The following is a 20,268-nucleotide window of genomic DNA, read 5'->3' on the forward strand; positions in this document are numbered from 1 at the left end:
TCTTCCTTCCCTCGTGGAATTGTTAGTACAGGGATTCTCCAACTTGACTATGAGCCCAAGTACCTATTCCTCCTTGCCTCTCCCTGAGTCGCTGATCCAACAAGACTGACAAAGGCACTATAAGAGGAGTGGATCAAATGCACCATTAATCATAAAACTCCAAGAAACAAATGGACAAGAATTGCTACATTCTTCTAAAGGCATTTATTTTTAGAATTACACTCATTTTTAATTCATGTTGCAAATTCTTTCTATGGATTAAAATTATAAAATTAAAAGACTGGAAAGAAACATAAAAAAAAAAGGAAGAGAGGAAAAAATAGGCATCCCTACAGGATGTGCAGGTAAGGACATTGCTGTCTTGGAAGAAATAAACTGTTGAGATTCCAGAGACTGAAATAACTTTCTCTCAACCAACCATCTCAGCTTGAAAGACAATGAAAAAGCATCTCTTTCTGGCATAATGGAAGAGAAGGACATGAGAATGGATCAACAGAGGATTCAGAAGTTGACAATGTCAGTATCATAGGTGAAATCCTTCTGAGAACATTACAGTGGTGACTGGTGAATTGTAGCAATGGATCTGGAGTTTTTCCAAAGAATTATATTAGCAATAGATATCATTCCAGTACAGTTCTTTCCTACTCATAGTTTTGGGATGACAATGGAGCATACCAAAAGTAGCTTCTCTGTGGAATGAGAGATACGATACCAGGAAGTTTTAATTCTCCATAACATAATTTCTGTGAGGCACATTGTCTCTTTCATCTTGGATCTATCTTTCCTCCTTAGCTTGATAACAATAATTTATAAAGAATGTATAGAGTTTGCTATGAGTGTTTGGTTTCATTTTACTCATTGGCCCCAAAAAGAAGCACTGTTTCATGGAAAGTGTGTATGTTCTAGAATACATGCTCAAAATCAATATTTCAAAGCAAAAGAACAAGAAGAAGGAAGAAATATGTAAATAGAGCTCAATGGCTTAAGTTTCTGTAAGTTACAGAATAGATAGCATACATGTACCAGATATTTTTTTGTTTGTTTTTTTTAAATTGACCCTTTTTTCTCTTTGGGTGGGGAATGAGTAGTGAAAGGAAATTCTGATGTGCTCTTTTAAGTACCAAATAAATGTATATATAAATAAATCTATTAGAATGTGGTATGCTTATCAATTTAAAAAATAGTAATCATTTTAAAATGCAAACTCCTTTTCAGGTGAAATTACATATGGTGGTAGAGTCACAGACACCTGGGACCAAAGATGCCTTCGTACTGTCTTGAAAAAATTTTTTTCTCCTGAAACGTTAGAGGAGGATTATAAATATTCTGAATCAGGTGAATGACTTTTCAATATTATATAAAAGGCCTTTCCCAAGGAGGCGCTGACAGATAGCATCTCGCTTTTCCATCCAGGGGCTATCTGTGTCCAGTCATCACAATGCAGTCCCACGCCCACCCTGTCCCCGTGCATGACCACCTTCAGAGCTGGTCTGATAGTAAAAGCACAAGGATACATAGTGTGCAGTAACCACTTGGAATTATTTCTTTTTTAAAGTTGATTGTATTACGTCTAAATGTGTTTTCAAAGTTATATCCCTTGGCATATTTTAAAAGTAATTAAAATTTCCATTACAGCAAGTTGAGTAAAAATCAGGTCTGTGAGTTGGTGACAGCTCGTTAAGGGTCAGACAGGAAATAGATAAAGATCCTGAGTGTCTGTTCCCCTGGAAGGAGGGATTGATTAGCACAGAGTGAGCGCAGGAAAGCTCCTACCACTGAGTTGTAAGAGATTGCCCCTGACGGCTGATAAGACTCACCGCATTTCCTGTAATCACATTGAGTAGCCCCAGATGTCAACGTTTTGCAAATGTACCTTTTATTGGAGAGGGTTGTTATTATTTATCAAACGAATACAAAAGCAATCTCTAACACAAGCATTAATCTGGGGGCCTTAATGGGGTGCACCTTTCAGTGGCATATCCCTGGGTCCTCAGAATTTTGAAATGTTTTGGAGGAGATGTCCTGATAGGTTAGGACAATAACAGATGCTCAAGGCCTCAAGAAAAGGTAACAAAACTAGACACAGCAATGAAAACAAGGAGGTTTCAGAAAAAATAATCCCCTTTTCTACATGAGGCAGCTGATTGCAGCCACCACCTGAACCAGGCAGAGAAGAGCCATCTTGGCAGTGCAAAGCCAGTCTATTTAAGACATATTTGTCTTCTGTGTTTTTAATAACAGGCATCTATTTTGCACCCAAGGCTGACAGCCTTCAAGAGTTTAAGGACTACATTGAAAATCTGCCTTTAATGGATGACCCAGAAATTTTTGGAATGCATGAAAATGCCAACCTAGTTTTCCAGGTATGTAGCCTTTAAACTTAAAACATATATTTATGTTTTGTATACAAATACAAAATGTCAACCTCACTCTCTCTGTAAGTTATAATACTCCTAAATAAATAAGATAGTTGTTTCACCTTAACTTCAACATTAGTCCCAATTTAGCCTGTTCCTTCCAGATCCTTTACAAAATCCTAGGATCATTACGCATTTCCCCGACCCTGGCCAACCCCCTCCATCCGAAGGCTTTCTGCCTGGTCCATAATCTACCTGCTCATAGTCCAACCATAGCATGGGGATTTGGACAATAGTATAACCCCTTCTCTTTTGGCCTTCTCCCTCCGTGCTGGGTACATTTGTCTCACATTACATAAAGGTTTGTGGATCCGTACATGATTAGATTATAAAGTATAGTAAGAAATATACAAAACAGATAAATTAAAAACATGGTCGCAGTATCAGATCACAGAGCAAACTGGATTATTTTACTCCTCTGTGTAGACCTCCTGATGCTGCACTATTACTTAAAGGTAGTCCAAGTTCGTCAGCATGGCACTCAAGGCTCCCCATGACCTGGGCACTGCCTACCCTTGTACTTCCATCATCTGCCATGGACAGGCATCTGTGGAAGAACTGAAGCCATGAAGTGGGGTGTGTCTCTGAGGGCTCTGGAAAACTCTAGACATTGGGAACTAGATTTGGTTTCACAAGAATAATCATCCTTCTGTTCAACTTCAGTTTTGCCCCTGTAAATGTTAGAGGTGAAATCTGCCTAGATATCAAGGAATCCATGCAAAACAACCGTGGAACCTCCAGAAAGAGCACCAATAGGTCAACGTTTTGACACCTTATTTCATGTTCTCTGGCATTAAGATCACTTTGCCATTCAGCTGTGAGTTAGAATAATGCATCTTGTTTCCCCTTATTCTACTTTCAGGAGGGAAAAATGGTGGCTAAACCTACTGTCAATGTTTGCTTCCTCTTTGACAATCTGCTCTGGAGAGGGAGAGGAGGCTGAGAGAAGGAGTAGGGCAGTGTGGATATGATAAGGCCCGCTGCATCCTGTAAGGACAGCACCGTTGGTGGGGGGCACTTCTTGGCAGTGGGTACCTGCAGTGTCTTTTTCTATGTTTTCCATTAGTTTCAGAATGACTGAGACAGCAGATATCTAGTAAGCCCTTGGTATATTTTCCTGTCTAGCCTTCCTTCCTCCATTCTTCTGGTTAGTACATGCCCCATTCCCATCTCTTTCCCTTGGAGCAACAGCCCCTTTCCCATTCCATGAAATTCTGATAAGAATCCCAACAACTTGCCACCTCCACAGAGGCAGACATGTGACCCAGCCCTGGCCAAAGGCAGCACTCGCTCCCGCTCCCTTTGCCATTCCAATTGGTCCAAGGAGTGCACACATGACCCATGTGAGTTACATGGGAGCCCTTCCTGAGACAGTATATGTGGATGCTGGGAGTGGAGGGGGTGCTGTCTCTGTCTTCTAGAATCCCTGGCTGGGATGTTGTATGTCAGCAACTGACATACCCTGACATACCCAACCCCTCCCATCTGCCACGTGGAAGAAGTGCATGTGCCATAAGAATGAGGGCAATGTACAAGAAACAGCCAAACCTGCACAGGAGAGAAGGCATTAGAAAGGGAGAGTCAAAACCCCATCTGTGTCCTCACAGGGACCAGACGGGGCCCAAGAATTAAATTGACAGAAGAGAGATTAACAGGAGAAAAGCATGCACATTTAATATAAGTTTTACATGACACTAGTAAGGAAATGAAGACCCAAAGAAGGGGTAAAACCTACCGCTTTTTTATTAGATTGAACAAAAAGAAGCAATTGTGGAAAAGTAACTAAATTATTTGGGAAGGCTAAAGGAAGATAAGAATTATTTTAACAAGGTCTTTTTGTACAGAATTCTCTTGGCTGGAACTCCCCATTAAAGAATATGTCTTTTCTCCTAGTACGGGGAGGGCATCTTTCACATGAGAGTTTTTATCTCCTGTTTTCAGGAAAAGGGGAGATTAGAATACTGTTCTTGCATCTACTGTTTTTCAAATTGCCTTTTGCTCAAAGTAATCTTGATGTCAAAATGGCATATTTTGGAATACAAGATCCACATGACTTGTGTTCTCTTCTCCCCAGTTACATGAGTAACAGATTCCTTTTCTTTGCTTTAGTTGGTTTAGGTTAGACAATGCTGCCTCTTATAATCAGTAGAGTCTTCATGCAAAAGATATAAATTGTTCCTTGCTTATCCCAGCAAGCTATGCTTCACATGGATGCTTATCACAAACTAGTAAAGAAATTTGGACTTTGACCTGTCCACATAAGCTGGAGAAATAAGGAAGAAATTTGCCTCCCAAGAGGACAATAAGTATTAAGTCAAAGGACATATGCATAGGCTGTCTGTGGGGAGACAGAGATCTATTCTCTTTCTTCTCGTTAGAAACTGAATAAATGAAAAGAAAAAAACAACACAGACTGAATCAATGGAGAGGAAAAAAACATGCTGAAGGATAAGGGATAAAAAACACAATTCAGAAGACTCGGACTCACCCTCTGCAAATCGTCTGCTGCAGAAACCAGACAATAACTAACATGTTTTGGCATCTGGGATAATATGTGAAATCTAGCCTATATAAAAGAGAAAGCCAGAATTTGACAGCAGGCTGACACATAAATACAAAGGGATCCATGAGATGTGTGAGAGGGAAATATTCCAAGGAAACTAAAAATACCATAACCAGGATTAAAAACTGCTTTGGGAACTTAAAGACCAGGATTGACATATAGATTATCACATATGTGATATAGGAAGCAAACTTAATAAGCCTTCCAGAATAGAGATTAAAATGTTCCAAAAATAGAAAATGGTGAGAGATGATAATGGATATGGGGGATAAAGCAAGGAGATTAAACAAAACAATAAGCAACAGAAGCAATAATTTAAGAGGGTCTTGAATTAATTACTTTTTTGCTGTATTGAAAAAAAAATGAAGCTTTGCCTGGACAGATACTGGCACAAGTTTGGAACTACAATGATTAGAAAAAGATCGTGTTATCTACCTCACCCTCCACCCAAAAACAGGGGGAATGGGTTATTATATTAATCAGAGCGTACTAGGTTATGCTGCAGTAAGAAAGTGACCCAAATCCCAGTGATTTAATCTAACACAATCTCGATTGTGTGCGAGGGTTGACAGAGTGGGCTCTCCTCCACACAGGGACCCAGCCTAGAAGAGGCCTTGTTATATTGTAGCTGCATTTACTAGAACAAACGGCCTTTTCTTTCACTGCAACATGGGAAGAGAGAGAGACTAGAGAATTACTACTAGAGACTAGAGGCTTTTCACTGCCTCAGCCTAATTAGTCTATCATCACTTCAGCTCATGTTACAAGGCCAAAATAGTCATGTGGCCTACCCAACTGCAAGGATGAGGGAAAATGCAATCTTCACTATGCCCTAAGGAAAGGAGAACTGGGAGTCGGTATGAACTAGAAGTCTCTAGCTCACTGTAATAGGAAGTAATACTATGCCAGCTGCACTAAATATTCCGAGACTCATTCCAACCAACCAAAATTTCAAGGACTAAAATGAAAAAGTTATAATATTAAATGACTGGCACTGAGCAAAGAAATCATGCTATTTAACTATAGCATTAAGTAAATAACTTCATAGTTGTATTTAGGACCTAATGAATATGTCAAAAGTGACCCTGGAATAAAAATTTACAAGCATAAAAAGAAATGCAAAAATAAATCACATTAGAAAGGACCAATATATGTGACTATATCAAAAAGGTCATAAAAAAATCCAAAAAAGCAAATGACAAGCCAAAACATTTTTGGAAAAAAAAAAAACAGAAAAGTTAACTTTCCTTATTATGTAATTATCTTTTTATAAATCAATAATTTACAAAACACCAAAAATCATAGCCAATTAATGTATTTTTTTTCAAATGTTTAAATCTGTTAATCCTCAAAGAAGTTCAAAAAATAGAAGCTATTTTTTATCTATTAAATTGGAAAAGATTCTTTAAGTAATAATAATAATTCTTGCAAAGACACAGAAAGACAGGCCCTCTGATACACTATTGTTGGGAACATAATTGATACAATGTTTTTAGAAATTAATGTAGTAATACTCAGTTTAAAAATATTCCTTCTAGTAATCTATCATTTAAAAAATGTCTAAGATAGTGGATGAAATTCACATACAGATATTTTATTCCCAGCATCTAATAAGATCAAAAAACTATGTCCAAAAAGTAGATAAGTTGCTATATTAATTATGGTGCATTGATACCACAAAGTATCACATAGTCACTTAACACGTTAACTGCCAGGTGAATTGTATTTAATTCATGCTACTTTTGAGCTCAGGGCCTTGTGAAGTATACGTAACACACGTCTCTTTACTTTGAGAGCCGAGTGGTACACATGCAACTCACACTGCCATGCTGTAGCATGCATGTTACCTCGTGTGTGGCCCCCTAGGCAAAACCCTGCAGTTGGTTTGTGAAAATCTTACTTGATTTTCTTATTGTTACAATTAATATTAACAATTTAATTGCATATAACTCACACACATAAAAACAATACAAAATAACAAAATTTCCATTAAATTAGAAAAGATTGTTTTGGTTTTGAAGTTTTTATTCTATTTTCATAACAAAATGCCCTGGCCCCAAGGAAAAAAAAATTTTTCTAGTATAGCAGGCAACCTGTTAAAGGCATAGTTCATGAGGATTTTTTAATGGTATGAGAAAAGGCTCATGATATTGAAAAAAGAATATTACATAAATTATATGAGCTCAATTTTGTAAACTATTTGTACATAAATAGAAAAAATGTCTAAGTGAGAGTAACTTAAATATTGTTTATATAACTATATTATATTTAATTATAATTAATTATATCTAAAAATCAGGAATCATGAATTTTTTGTGTTTTCTAAATTTTCGATAATAAGCCACAATACTTTTCTAATTGTTTTTGACAATTTCCTTTCCTTCTGTAAGTAAATAATATATACTGCAAAATTATGTTTTGAGAATTTTAGTCTTCACTGTTATGTCTCTTACTGCCATTATAGTACAAAGAGACCAGCACATTAATCAATACCATACTTGAGGTTCAGCCAAGGTCATTTTCTGGTGGAGAAGGAAAAAGCAATGATGAAATTGTTCAAGAACTTGTTGCTTCTGTCCAGACCAGAATCCCAGGTAATAAATAATTGCTGAAATCTGTATATAATGGGAATTTTAAGAATAAACTCAGAGAACTGAGCAATAAGCAAATGACTAAATCTGCTTATTACGTAGACTTGCCCAGAGAGCTCTTCTGATATGGAGTACTCCATTTATGGACTAGAAGCTTCCAGCACCTTGACATCTCAACTGCCAGAAGAAACATTAGGACCAAATGGGGTCTAGCCCAATGTAACTTTAACCAGACTTTTTCCTGAGCTTCTCTTGACTTCATTATACTGATATCTTTGGAACTTCACTGTCCAAGACCATAGCCACTAGCCACATATGTCTACTTAAATTTAAATTAAATTTAATTTAAAATTCAATTCCTCAGTTGCACTAGTCACATTTCTAGTGCTACTATATTGAATAGCACAGATAGAGAACATTTTGATCATCGTAAAAATTTCTATTGAACAGCCCTACTCTAGAATTCATTTCATTTTTTTTCTTCATTCAGAAGAAATAGCTAAATTACTTTCACCTTGTTTTCTGATGAGTTAACGAATCTTCCTAAATGATCACAAGAGATCCACTTTCACATTTCTCTTAGATTGGCAGTAGATTTAGATTTCTTAGTCTAATGTTCATGGTTGGAAGAGATGTGATTATAGGAAAAAGAAAATTGAGGCAGAAAAAAACAGTGATGTGAGTCCTGTCAATACTCTTAAAACTCCTAGAGGAAAATGAGACTTGTGATTTCAGAAGCCAGTTATCTAGCTCCTTGGAGCAGGCCCTCAAAAGAATATCTACTTGGGTAGAGAGTTGCATTGATGAAGCAAACTGAGTTAGTTATTTTAGGAAGCATTTTAATAGATAAATATAAGATGAAGAGCTAGGTGGAGAAGGGATGCATAGATGAGTGGGTGGCTAGAGAGATAATATACTTACTAAGTAGAGTCCCATTGACACCTGGGAGGGTTTTTACCTCCAAGCTTGATAAAGCTTATACTTCTACTGTGAAATGCTAAGAAGGTCATCCACTGAGACTGAGGGAGCAAGGATGCAATTGGCTAAACAAAAGAGCTGAGGGTTTGGAATAGCATGAGGGGAATGGTAGAAGGAGAAGGCCAAGGACATGTAACATCAGTACTGTAGATCCAAGAGACTGGACCAACCCTCGCTGCTGAGGGATTTTTCTCCAGCAGCCAAACTGTGAGTAATTAAGAACAAATTATATATATATATATATATATATATATATATATATATATATATATATATATATATGTCATAGCCGCTTGTTTACTCACAGTTTCCTCGGATGTACAAGGAAAATGCAGTTCCTTCATCTTTTATAGCTCATAGGGTTCTTCATCTAAGTCTCCATTTAGTGGATTATAGGGAAAAAGAAAAGCTAAATCTTCCATCTAGTCTGAACCATGAGCCTGCTTAATAATTCAGTCAGTCCCTTTGAATAATGCTCAGTAACTTAGGATAAATACCAAGTTTCTCTCTTCTCTCTGTCTCCCATCTCCAACCCCACCTCTCCTCAATGCAGTGCAGGTGTACAGGGAAAAGTAAGCCTTACACACCTGCATGGCAGAGGGAAGACTTAGGTTCCCTGGCCCCTCTGGTCTCTGGAATATCCCTTGTCTACTGCGTAGCGGCTGTGTCCTGCTAGCATTTGCCACTGAAGTCTTCAGGGCTTTGCCATTCAGCCAAAGATGGGCTCACCTTTTGTCCCCTCCTGCCAAGTCTCCTTGTCCACCATGGAAACATTTCAGACAAACCCTTTATCAAATATGCAGATATCACTGAGAGTATTGACCTTCCACTTCATCTTCTTCCCTCTTAACCCCCTCCCGCTCCCCACAGTCACCCAGAATTAAAAAGAGCAGGCTTCTTTCCTGTTTCCAGTTCACACCTTCCTTCTACATTAGCACAGTCAGTCTCTCTAGCATCTTACTTAAGCAATCAAGGACCCACCACCCTCCCGTCCCAGGGTTCTCACTGGCAAAGAAGATGAAAATATAGATTGTTTAAAGATAAACACAGGTGAATCACCAAAGAGTCCTGAACTAGAGAAATGTCACATTTAAGCCCTGTGTATCTGGCTTAAATTATGAGAGAAGTTGGCTTTAGAAAAATGTGAAGATGAGCACATTATATAATAGTAAAGAACAGAACCCAATCATGACTGACCTGAGGAATCAGCTCTGTGTGTTTCAGAAAAATTGGAAATGGAGGGTGCTTCTGAGAGCCTTTTCGTCAAGGATCCCCAAGGACGCCTGAACTCCTTGACCACAGTTCTTGGACAGGAAGTGGACCGGTTTAACAACCTGCTGAAGTTAATCCATGTATGAGAGCGCCCGTCGTTGCTACTGGCTGTCAAAGCTTTGTAGAGAATTGTACAATAACATGAGTGTGCTTAGAATTTTCCCTTCCCATCACTTCAACTTTTCCATTTAGATACACTAACAACTCTTCAAACCCAGCTTGTCTAAAATTCAATGTATCCTCCTCTAACAAGTCTGTATTCCCTTTTTCTAATAATGATGGAGTGAATAAGTAACAGTACAAATCCTCAGTCTCCTCCTTATCTTAACTTACACCCTTAGAATTATCACTGACTCACTAGAAACTGATCAGGGACCTAGGCACCTCATTAATAGTGATTCAGTACTTGTTCCTGATGTCCAGTTTGCAGTTGATAATGTCTTAAGGCAAAACTATGAAAACCAGAGTTTCTTGAAGTGTGGGCCACAAAATGCCTGCATTGGCATCCTCTGTGGCATGTGTTCAAAATGTGGGTCCTTTGATCCCACTCCAGACCTACTGAGTTCAAATTTCTTGAGGTGGAGCCTAGGAATATGTCAGTATCCCCAGATGATTTCAGTGCAACTAAAATTTGCAAACAACTGTTTGATCCTTTGCCTTAAACTCACAGATACTTTCTCTCTAGATAGCCTTGATTTATAATGATGGTTAAAGGACTTCCTAGTTTCTCTGTGCATAACATTAATAACAGAAAAATTAAAACTATTAGAGAGCAAGTATTGAGCATTAAAAGGAAAAGTGTTACTGCTAAGCAGGGAACCAATACCTAGCCCAGAGTCAAGATTGGGGATAATATTGGGGGAGAACTTGGGGATCTTTTAAAGCCAAAGACCATTTCTGTCCCCTATTAGGAAAGCAAAGTCTCCAAACATTGCTTCTTGGCTGGCAACACTGAGGCTTGCTGGTTATGTGGGCCCCCTGGGTCAGATGAATATGTGAAATTTTCACCTTGGAGCTACAGCATCTAGTCAGGTGTGCACCACTGTCAACAGGCCAGGTAGCCGGGTTGGGGCTTATTGCTTTCTATATTGAATGACTCAGGGAACAGATTAGGCTGCTATGATAAAGACCCCCACAATATAGTCCAAAACAAGATGGAAATTCACTTTACTCTCCCTCAACAGCCTAGAGGAAGCCCTGTCTAGGCCAGGTAGTTAATTCTGCTTTGTGAGCTCATCCAGGGATGAGCAGGTTGGCTCTTCCAGCTTCAACAGGTAACTCCCATCTCTAGGTCTAAGATGGCTGCTCCAATACCCACTTTTGCCAGCTAGTGGTAAGGAGGAAAGAGAGGGCCAAGAAAAAGCAGCTTCCTTATAAAAATGTGATCCAGAAGCTGTAGATAACATTTCTTCTTATATCCCATTAGCCAAAACTTGGTCATATGGCCAAACCCCAGCTGCAAGGGGTCTGCAGTGTAGTCTCTAGAAGGAGTGCTAGGTACCCAGCTAACACCTAGGGGGTATTATTGTTCTGAGGACGAAAAGGAAACAGATGCTACTCACCTCTTGCCTTTTCTACATCATGACTTTCCACCTACCTGAAGATAGGCAAGTCCAAATGTCACTTCCTCCATAGCATCTTCCTGGAATAACAACAGCCTTTCCCTCCACTTCCAGATGACTTAGGAGCCCCTCCTTAGAACTCCATAATTTCAGATGGTCTGTGTCCATCGCTGTACTTACTACATTTTTTTGTAATTATCCCTCCATAAGTGTGGCTACTCTAACAGAGAACTTAAAGACAAAGGAACTGGTATATTAGTCATCTCCATTTCCTTCATAACTGACATACTAAATCTTCCACGAATGTTTCAACATGCGAGTGAACCAGTGTGGCTCTTGGGTTTCCCTGTGGTTACTTCTCCCAGTCAAGCAAACTCCAGTCCACCAATAAAGGGGGGATTCACCTGATGGAAGCATAAGGGGAAGAGCCCAGGGAGAGGCAGCCTGCAGGGCCTCAGGAATCACAGCCAAGTGCTCTCATCTGAGGGAGGTGCAGCACCACCCTGGCCTTCCTCATCCTGACCTCTCATCCTAGACCTCAGGGCCTAGTCCCGCCTTGCCCTGACTTTGTTCCCAGCCTCACCTTCACTTCCCCTTGGGAACAGCCAGCCAGTAATATGGTGGCAACAAGAAAGGCCAAAGGAAGGTGGCAGCACCCAGCAGCCTCAGGAGCTGCCATCCTGGGAGCTCGCTCTCCCCCAGAAAGTTACAGAACTGTGAGACTGGCAGGCCCTTGGAGTGACAAGGCCACCCTGTTATTTAGGCTTCTAGCTGCAGGGGAAAGAAAGCATCTGAACTATATTTCTCCCATTTAATACATCTGTGTGTTAGCTGCCTCCTTCAGAAGAATTGACTGTACTGTGATCTTTTTCTCCTTTAAGCAGACCTTGAAGGCTCTGGAAGTCTGATCCCTCCATCTCTCATTTTATGGTTCTCCCTGCATTTTAGATAAGTCTTTTGCTACATTTTTCTACTCCTAGTGTCTAAGACGCAGCACTGTCTTGGCTCTGGCTGAGGCCCTCCTTCCTGTACCCTACTGCTAATGGCTTCTCAGATCCTCAAAAAATTGAATTTAAACTCTTCTTTTTCCTACCACTGCCTCTTATGAAAAGAGGTATAGGGAGGAGGGGAGCAATGAATAGATCTATAAAAGAATGGAAAGATGACTAGCCTTGTTTCATTCACACATTGCCTGTCCTTAGGACTAGGTACATGTGGTCCCAGGACTTCTTTGGTTGTTTAATCAACATAAATTTTACCTCTAATATCTTCCTAATATATTTTCCCAATATATGGCAGTTTTCACAAAACTGGAATCCATGAAGGCTATAACCCATTTGTATGCTCTCCTGTGTCTTTAGCCAGGTGGCAAATATCACCCTCTACTCTGCTGCCAGCCAGCGTCTCCCAGGACTACTGCCTGCCTCTGTCTAATGTTGAGAGGAGTGGAGAAGGGATGTTTTAAGGAAGTGCTTCAGTGCAAGACTGGCCCCCCGACATCAGCTGGAAGATTGGTCTCATCTAAAAATCACCCCTTTCTGCTCTCACTCTGGGGGCTGTGGGCACGCCCTGGGCAGAGATGGCCAGTGGCATGAGGTGGTTCTTACACCCCCTCTCCCCCAACTTCCCACACCCCATGATTCTCAAATCACTATCAGACCCATTTTTCCTTTGGCCTGGAGGACAGCTGGATGGTGGCATTCCTTGCAGCCATTTCTCCAGGTTTCAGGGACATTTCTCCTTCCCTTGTTTCTGCTGTGTTGGGCTCTGCTATTAACTGCTTGAACCTCCCCACAACCCCCAAGGGTTACACTCTATGGTCACATGCTGTAAAAATGCATGAAATATTAGAGGGTCTGGCCCAGCAGACAGTGTGCAGAGAGGATGGAACCCAGCAAGCGGGCCCTTCAGCCAAGGCAGCACCTGCCACCATGAATGAGTGTCATTGAGGCTTGATAAATACATCTGGAAAGGGCAATAATCCTTTCTTCTTCTTTCAGGTTTCTCTACGAACACTTGACAAAGCCATTGCTGGATTTGTGGTTATGTCTGAAGAAATGGAAAAGGTGTATAACAGTTTCCTCAACAACCAGGTTCCCTCTCTCTGGTCCAACACAGCCTACCCGTCCCTGAAGCCACTAGGATCATGGGTCAAAGACCTTATTCTGAGGACCGCATTTGTAGATGTAAGAAAATTCACTTCTTTGGGGTCTGATGAGTTCTGACAGCATAGTTGCCCCTAAAGTCACTAGGAAGCTCTGGCTGACAACCCTTGGTGGATAGTCTGAGCCCAGAGACACAGAAACTTCCAGAGTAGTATTACTTTGAAAGCCTGACACTGATTATAATGTCATTTGCCATAGGCCCTTATCCCCACATTCCATTTTAATTTTAAGCCATCCTTGTGGTTTCACCTCTAGCTCATGGGACCCCACTGTGCAGTACTGGCCAGTCTGAGATGGGTCCAAACAGCAGGTGTGACTTTGCTGCCATCTGCCTCTTACACACACCCGTAATAACCAGGCTCTGGGTTTGCAGTCGTCGGGCTGGCTGATGAGGAAGGGGAATGAGGAGAGCAGCAAAATGGGGGTGGTGACTACTCAGGCTGGTTAGACTCTGCCTCCTGAGAAGCCCTCCAAAGTAGGACTTTGATTTAGAAGACAAACTCCATCCCAGAAATAAAGTGTCAAAATGTATCACAATATAATGTTTCTTCTTCAGTTGTGGCTCAAAAGAGGACAGCCTAAGTCCTACTGGATCTCCGGTTTCTTCTTTCCTCAAGGATTTCTGACAGGTACCAGTGCTTTCCCTAGAAAAATCCCATGGGAAGATTATAGTTTGGTACGCACAGGGTTTCTAGCAGCTGGGGAGATGGCAGGGCTGCTAATGGCCTAACAATGGGGCTACTAGTTGTAGGGCAGTCCAGCGACATCCCGCTCTTCCTTGCCTGCAGGGAGAAAAAGGATAACAGAAATAGCAGATGTTCCCCAACAACCTAATCCCTGTCCCCTCAGTGTGTGCCTCAATTCCCTGTGTGATCCACACTGAAGGGCACCAACTGCTCTCCCCCTGCTCAGTTCCCAGCTCTGAGCAGCTTCCTTTCCACTAAGAAATACTCTTGATGTCCTTCTATAAGCCCTTGGGGAATCTGGCTAGGAAACCCCACAGGGGGCCAAGGCCTTTGAGCTACTAGAGGCCAATTAGCCCAGGCCTTAATCTGTCTCATTATTAATCCCTGATAAATAGCCCCTATAAACAAGTCAGGCAAGATCCTGCAGGTGGCGAGATTGGGCTCTGAAACTTCTCTGCAATACGCTTCAGACTTGGCCTCCTTCCCTCTTTTCCCAACCATGGCCAGAACCTGTACATCCCTTGGTCCTTACCTTCCATGTGACCCACAGCCTTCCTGTCTCTGTCAATTTATTCAGATCAAGATGCTAATAGGCCGGGCGTGGTGGCTCACGCCTGTAATCCTAGCTCTCTGGGAGGCCGAGGCGGGTGGATTGCTCAAGGTCAGGAGTTCAAAACCAGCCTGAGCAAGAGCGAGACCCCGTCTCTACTATAAATAAAAAGAAATTAATTAGTATATAAAAAATTAGCCGGGCCTGGTGGCGCATGCCTGTAGTCCCAGCTACTCGGGAGGCTGAGACAGAAGGATTGCTCAAGCCCAGGAGTTTGAGGTTGCTGTGAGCTAGCCTGACGCCACGGCACTCACTCTAGCCTGGACAACAAAGCGAGACTCTGTCTCAAAAAAAAAAAAAAAAAAAAAAAAAAAGATGCTAATAGTTGGGTCTTCTCTACAGAGAGGAAGCTCTCTAACGCTGGGGCAGCCTGGTTGGGGTGATGAGGGCCAGGGTTTATGGAGCAGCAGTGCTGTTTGGAGGACCCAGCTTTCTGGTTTTCATATGTACAGGAACTCTTCAAAATCATGCTCGGAAATACAATTTGCCTATAGACGAGCTGAGTTTCCAGTACAACATGATTCCTGCCTATCGGGATCAAGCTACAGTGATAGAAGCTGCCAAGACAGTGCAGTTTGGACAAGAGCTGCCCATGGACGAGGAGGTATTGTTCACTTGACTGTCACAGCACAGTAGCCTCTGTCTCACTGTCCTTGAAAATTTCAGCCAATCTCCCACACCCCACTCCCCTATCACCTCCCATTTGCAAGAGCAGAAGAGGCAGGATAGTAATCACAGCCCCAAGATAAGCTCCTCAATTAGCAATGACTAGACAGGAATTGCCTAAATTAGTCTGACTTGTAGAAATATTTTTAAAGCAATACTATTTTATTTTTTTAGATACCCACAGTAACTTTCTGTCTTGCAGAGGCAATGTAGCAAGAGATGAAAAACAAGAGTTTCAGAATCAGACAAGTCTGAGTCTGAATTCTGACTTTCCCCTGTCCAGCTGTGTGTGCTGCACCACTAGATATTGCTAACATGTCTGCACCTCAGTGTTCTCATCTGTAAAATGGGGCTGATGCCACCAACCTCAGAGCTGTAGTACAGTGTAAATGAAATGGCAAATGTCATGTAATCAGCACTCACTACACCCACAATAAATAACTATTTTTATAGGCTAAACTTATCTATATCATTCATTCAGCTACCTCCTAGCAGAATTGATATGCTAACTTCATACATTCTGTAACTTTAACTACATTAAATAACTCATAGGAATGTGCCAAGGAAGCAGTTCAAGCTGTTTACTGTGTAGTTTACTCCTCTACTGCAGTGGTTCTCAAAGTGCAGTCCCCAGACCAGCAGCATCAGCATCACACCTGGGAACTTGTTAGAAATGCAAATCCCCAGGCCCCATTCCAGACCTACTGAAACAGAAACTCTGGGCTGGGACCCAGAAATTTACATTTTAACGTTTCCTATGGGGGTTCTAAGCCCACTAAAGTTTGAGAACTACTACTGCAGAATATTAGTGATGCTCAACCATAGCTGCAAGTTAGAATCACCTGTAGAGCTGTTAAAAAATCCTGATGCCCAGACCACAGTTGAATTATATCAGAATCACTAGGGGTGGTCCGAGGCATGATTATTTTTTAAAGTTCCTCAGTGATTTCAGTATATAGCCTGGGATGAGAACGGCCACTGTCCATCTCAGCTGCCCAGCTTAGATGTGCCGAGATATGGATGGGACAGGGGAGCCTCTGCATCAAAGCATCTGTCCACCCCAGCGTGTCTCATCAATAGAATTCTTGGTATGTGCCATGCAATCAAAGATCTGCTCCAGAGCTGCTTTGCCAAGAAAAAGTTCACTGAACAATCAGTATAGTCGGGGTAAGTGACTTTTATTAAACTTTCCTTGAAATATCATGGTATTAGTCCGTAGAAACTGCTCCTGGGTAACCCTATCAATATCCACCGCACTCAGATCTAATTGATCAACTCTTTGCTCTAATTAGCAAAAACATACAAAAACCAAATTAACCCCATATTCTTGGCTTACAAATATCCATGCCTCTTAATTGCTTGTACCTTAAAATGACAGTAAAATGACTATGTTTTTAAAGAAATTTGTTTTAGTATCAAAATACTTTTAAAGTAAGGGAAAAATAATTTAGAGATGCATTCCTTATTATTTGAGGCCCTTTTTGGCCAACAGGGTCTCCCTGGCCCTTGTCAGTAATATACAAGGCTGCAGGAGGGCACAACAACTACATAAAGCCCTCACCATAGCCTTCCAGGATGCTGGCCCTGCTTTATGCCTGGCACACTGTATCTGCCATGGAGGCTGACTCTTATAACAAGTTTACAGTGACCACCAGGGGCCTCTGTCCCTCCACCCCAATTCACACCATGCCTCTGCTTGGGTCATGTGCACTGAGCCATGGCGATGCCTTACAATCTCTGAGATCTGTGGAGACTTCATGTTATCTAGCTGGCCCATCTCTTGGTCTGCCCAGCAAACGTCTGCAAGAGACAGCAAGGGCCTATATTGAGACAGCTTTACCTCTGTTACAAACAAGTAGGACGGCTGTCAGCCCATTTGCCGCCTTTGTGCAGCTTAGGAAAAGGCACTCCTTCTGAGTGGTTGACCAGATGACTCCTACACATGGCTTGGCAAGTAGGTAGTAAGATGGTTGTAGGGTAAACCCACACAAGCAAACATAGCAGCCCCAAAAACAGGAAGGCCCACTGTACTGCACCCAAGAAACAGAAAGCTCAGGACAACAAAAGCAAAGACCAACCCAAAAGAACTTAGTTTACCTTCTTTCTATTCACTATAACATGTAGTACATATTGTATGCACTGCTTAATCTTCTGCCTGCAGGCATGAGGCTCCCCTTATCCAAAGCTCTGGAGCCAGAATTGGCCAAATTCACCCAGTGTTTGAGGGAGGATGACACAGGCCCCCACAATTGGCAAAAATCATGCACCTGTGGAGATATCCAATCACAGGATTCAGAGGCAGTCTTTCTCTCTCTCTCTTTCTCTCTCTCTCTCTCTCTCTCTCTCGTTTAATAGAAACATTGAAAAGTGAGCATAATTTTGTTTTTTTAAAATGGGAAAAAAGACAACAAAAAAGGAAATTTTCCATAAGCACTCTGCAAATATTATTGCAGAAACATATGTCTTCTCGGAGGGCATCCTTGAAAGACCTTGCTAAGAATAAAAGACCATAACCCCAGCCCTCTTATCTGCTTCCTGTGAGAAGGGGGAAAGTCATGACATCATGTTATCAGATAGTCTGAAACTTGCAAATGGACTTCCCAGGGATAGCTCCTATTATATACATGCTGGTCCAGTGGGAGAAGTGTGAGATTTGGTGTCAAACTAAGAGGCAAATTATTCTGCCTCTCAAAACCTCAAGATTGTCCTCTCTAAAATGTGAGTAATACCAGCAAGTTATAGTGTGCTTTTTAGAATTAACCTGGTGAAGATGTGGGACGTAGGAAATGGCCCACAAGTACTGATCCCCTTCTCCTCCTCTCACCTTTAAACTTGTGCGTATCTTTCAGTTGCCCAGTCCTGAGGATGGCGTTCTTGTGCATGGCATGTTCATGGATGCGTCTCGATGGGACGATGACTACATGGTGATAGAAGATGCGTTGCCCGGACAGATGAATCCAATGCTGCCTGTGGTGCATTTTGAGCCACAACAAAATTACGAGCCAGACCCAACACTTTACCACTCCCCACTTTATAAAACAGGGGCCCGGGCAGGAACACTCTCAACCACAGGTGAGGATGTCCTCAAAATTCGTACAAATAATGACCAAATATAAACTGCAATCAAAGGGAGATCTTGGGCCAATTAACTAGACTTAAAATGAGGCCACTACAACATACAGATTTATAAATGTTTTAAATTCTGTTTGTTCTAATACTGAGTATAGAGTGAAATTATAGAATTAATGCTTGTTTCTATTATTAGGAAGAATCTAATGAGTAAAAAAACAGAGGTTTTTTTTTTGTTTTTTTGTGTTTTTTTTAATAATGAGTAGAAACTTCCAGTTTCAAAATGATGGCCTGAATAGGCACCAAAATCTCTCTTTTTCTCACCAAATCCATTTTGACCCATCATAGAAAAGAGATTTAAAAATAAACTAATAAATAAAAGCCCTGCTGCAAAACTCTGAGTAGACCTGAAACTGAGATACAGCCTTGAAAAAAAGGAGCTAGATAGAAAGAAAGCACTCAGATAAACCAAGAGACAGCTAAACAATGAGCAATGACAATGAACTGAGAAAGTCGCACAAAATACAGCACAACGTGATGAGGGAAAAAGTGATACTTTGGAAGGAGACAGAATTTTCAACATTTATCTATAATAGTAGGCAACCTAGAAGGAGAAAGTAAAAAGAATGGAGGAAAGGGAATATTTGAAAAAAAATAATGGCTGATAATTTCCTAAAACTAAAGAAACACTTGAGTTCTTAGATTAAAAGATCTCACAAAGTGGTAGGGATAATTTTTTAAAATATACAACAAATAAACAATCAAATTTTCAAAGAAACCTAGATATACCAAAGTGATACTCCTATCAGAAATCAGGAAAATTCTCAAAGCAACCAAAGAGAAAAGTCAAAATGTATTAATATGCTAGAACTGAAATTCCAGAGAATGGGATTTAGATTGTCATCAGACATCTCTCATTATCTACAGTGCATACAGAAAGATAATAGAGAAACATCTTCACAGGGCTGAGGGAAAATACCTTTAAACCAGAATTAGAAATGCAACCAAACTGTCATCCGAAAGAGAAGTTCAAATAAAGACAGTTTGGGACATACCAAAACTCTAAATTAATCACCATTGACCCTCTATTTTCAAGAAATCCAACATAGAGTTAAATCTCTAAATCTTTGACCACAAAAATAATTTTAATAATATTAAAATGATTACAAAAATAATTTTAATAACTTACATCCCAGATGATAGTAATATGGAGAGGCAGCAGAACAGAAAAAAGTAAAATAGACTTAAAATGTTTTTTTTGTTTGGATGGAGAATATAGATAATGATGATAAAAAAAAATATTTTTCTAATAAAATCTGCACTTAGAGCTGGGGGTGGTGGCACACATGTAGTCCCAGCTTGAGCCCAGGAGTATGAGGTTGCTGTGGGCTGTGATGACACCACTGCACTCTAGCCTAGGCAACAGAATGAGACCCTGTCTCCAAAAAAACAAAGTATGTTTCCTGAGAGTAACATACAGAATAGAACTATAGATACCTATCACATGCCTTGATCTCCCACTCCTATGACAAATATAAAAAGTATAAAAAAGTATTTTTAATTAATAATGGTACATGTAAGTTTTTTGTGTGGACATGTATTTTTATTTCTCTTGGATAAATATCTAGGAGCAGAATGACTGGATCACGTGGTAGGTGTGTGTTTAACTTTTTAAGAAACTGCCAAACT

The 20,268-nt window shown here is 40.7% G+C and overlaps 1 protein-coding gene across 1 annotated transcript in view; it reads left to right on the forward strand.

The window, feature by feature from the left end:
- Positions 1 to 20,268, forward strand: part of DNAH6 (dynein axonemal heavy chain 6) — a 299,735-nt gene that overhangs the window by 277,459 nt on the left and 2,008 nt on the right. The window contains exons 69-76 of the mRNA XM_012774259.3: positions 1,216 to 1,335; positions 2,242 to 2,363; positions 7,445 to 7,574; positions 9,774 to 9,901; positions 13,384 to 13,569; positions 14,105 to 14,177; positions 15,297 to 15,448; positions 18,360 to 18,582. Of these exons, the coding sequence (XP_012629713.3) occupies positions 1,216 to 1,335; positions 2,242 to 2,363; positions 7,445 to 7,574; positions 9,774 to 9,901; positions 13,384 to 13,569; positions 14,105 to 14,177; positions 15,297 to 15,448; positions 18,360 to 18,582 (1,134 nt within the window). The remainder of the gene's footprint in view (positions 1 to 1,215; positions 1,336 to 2,241; positions 2,364 to 7,444; positions 7,575 to 9,773; positions 9,902 to 13,383; positions 13,570 to 14,104; positions 14,178 to 15,296; positions 15,449 to 18,359; positions 18,583 to 20,268) is intronic.

Source organism: Microcebus murinus, chromosome 3 (genome assembly GCF_040939455.1).
Source record: "Microcebus murinus isolate Inina chromosome 3, M.murinus_Inina_mat1.0, whole genome shotgun sequence".
NCBI lineage: Eukaryota > Metazoa > Chordata > Mammalia > Primates > Cheirogaleidae > Microcebus > Microcebus murinus.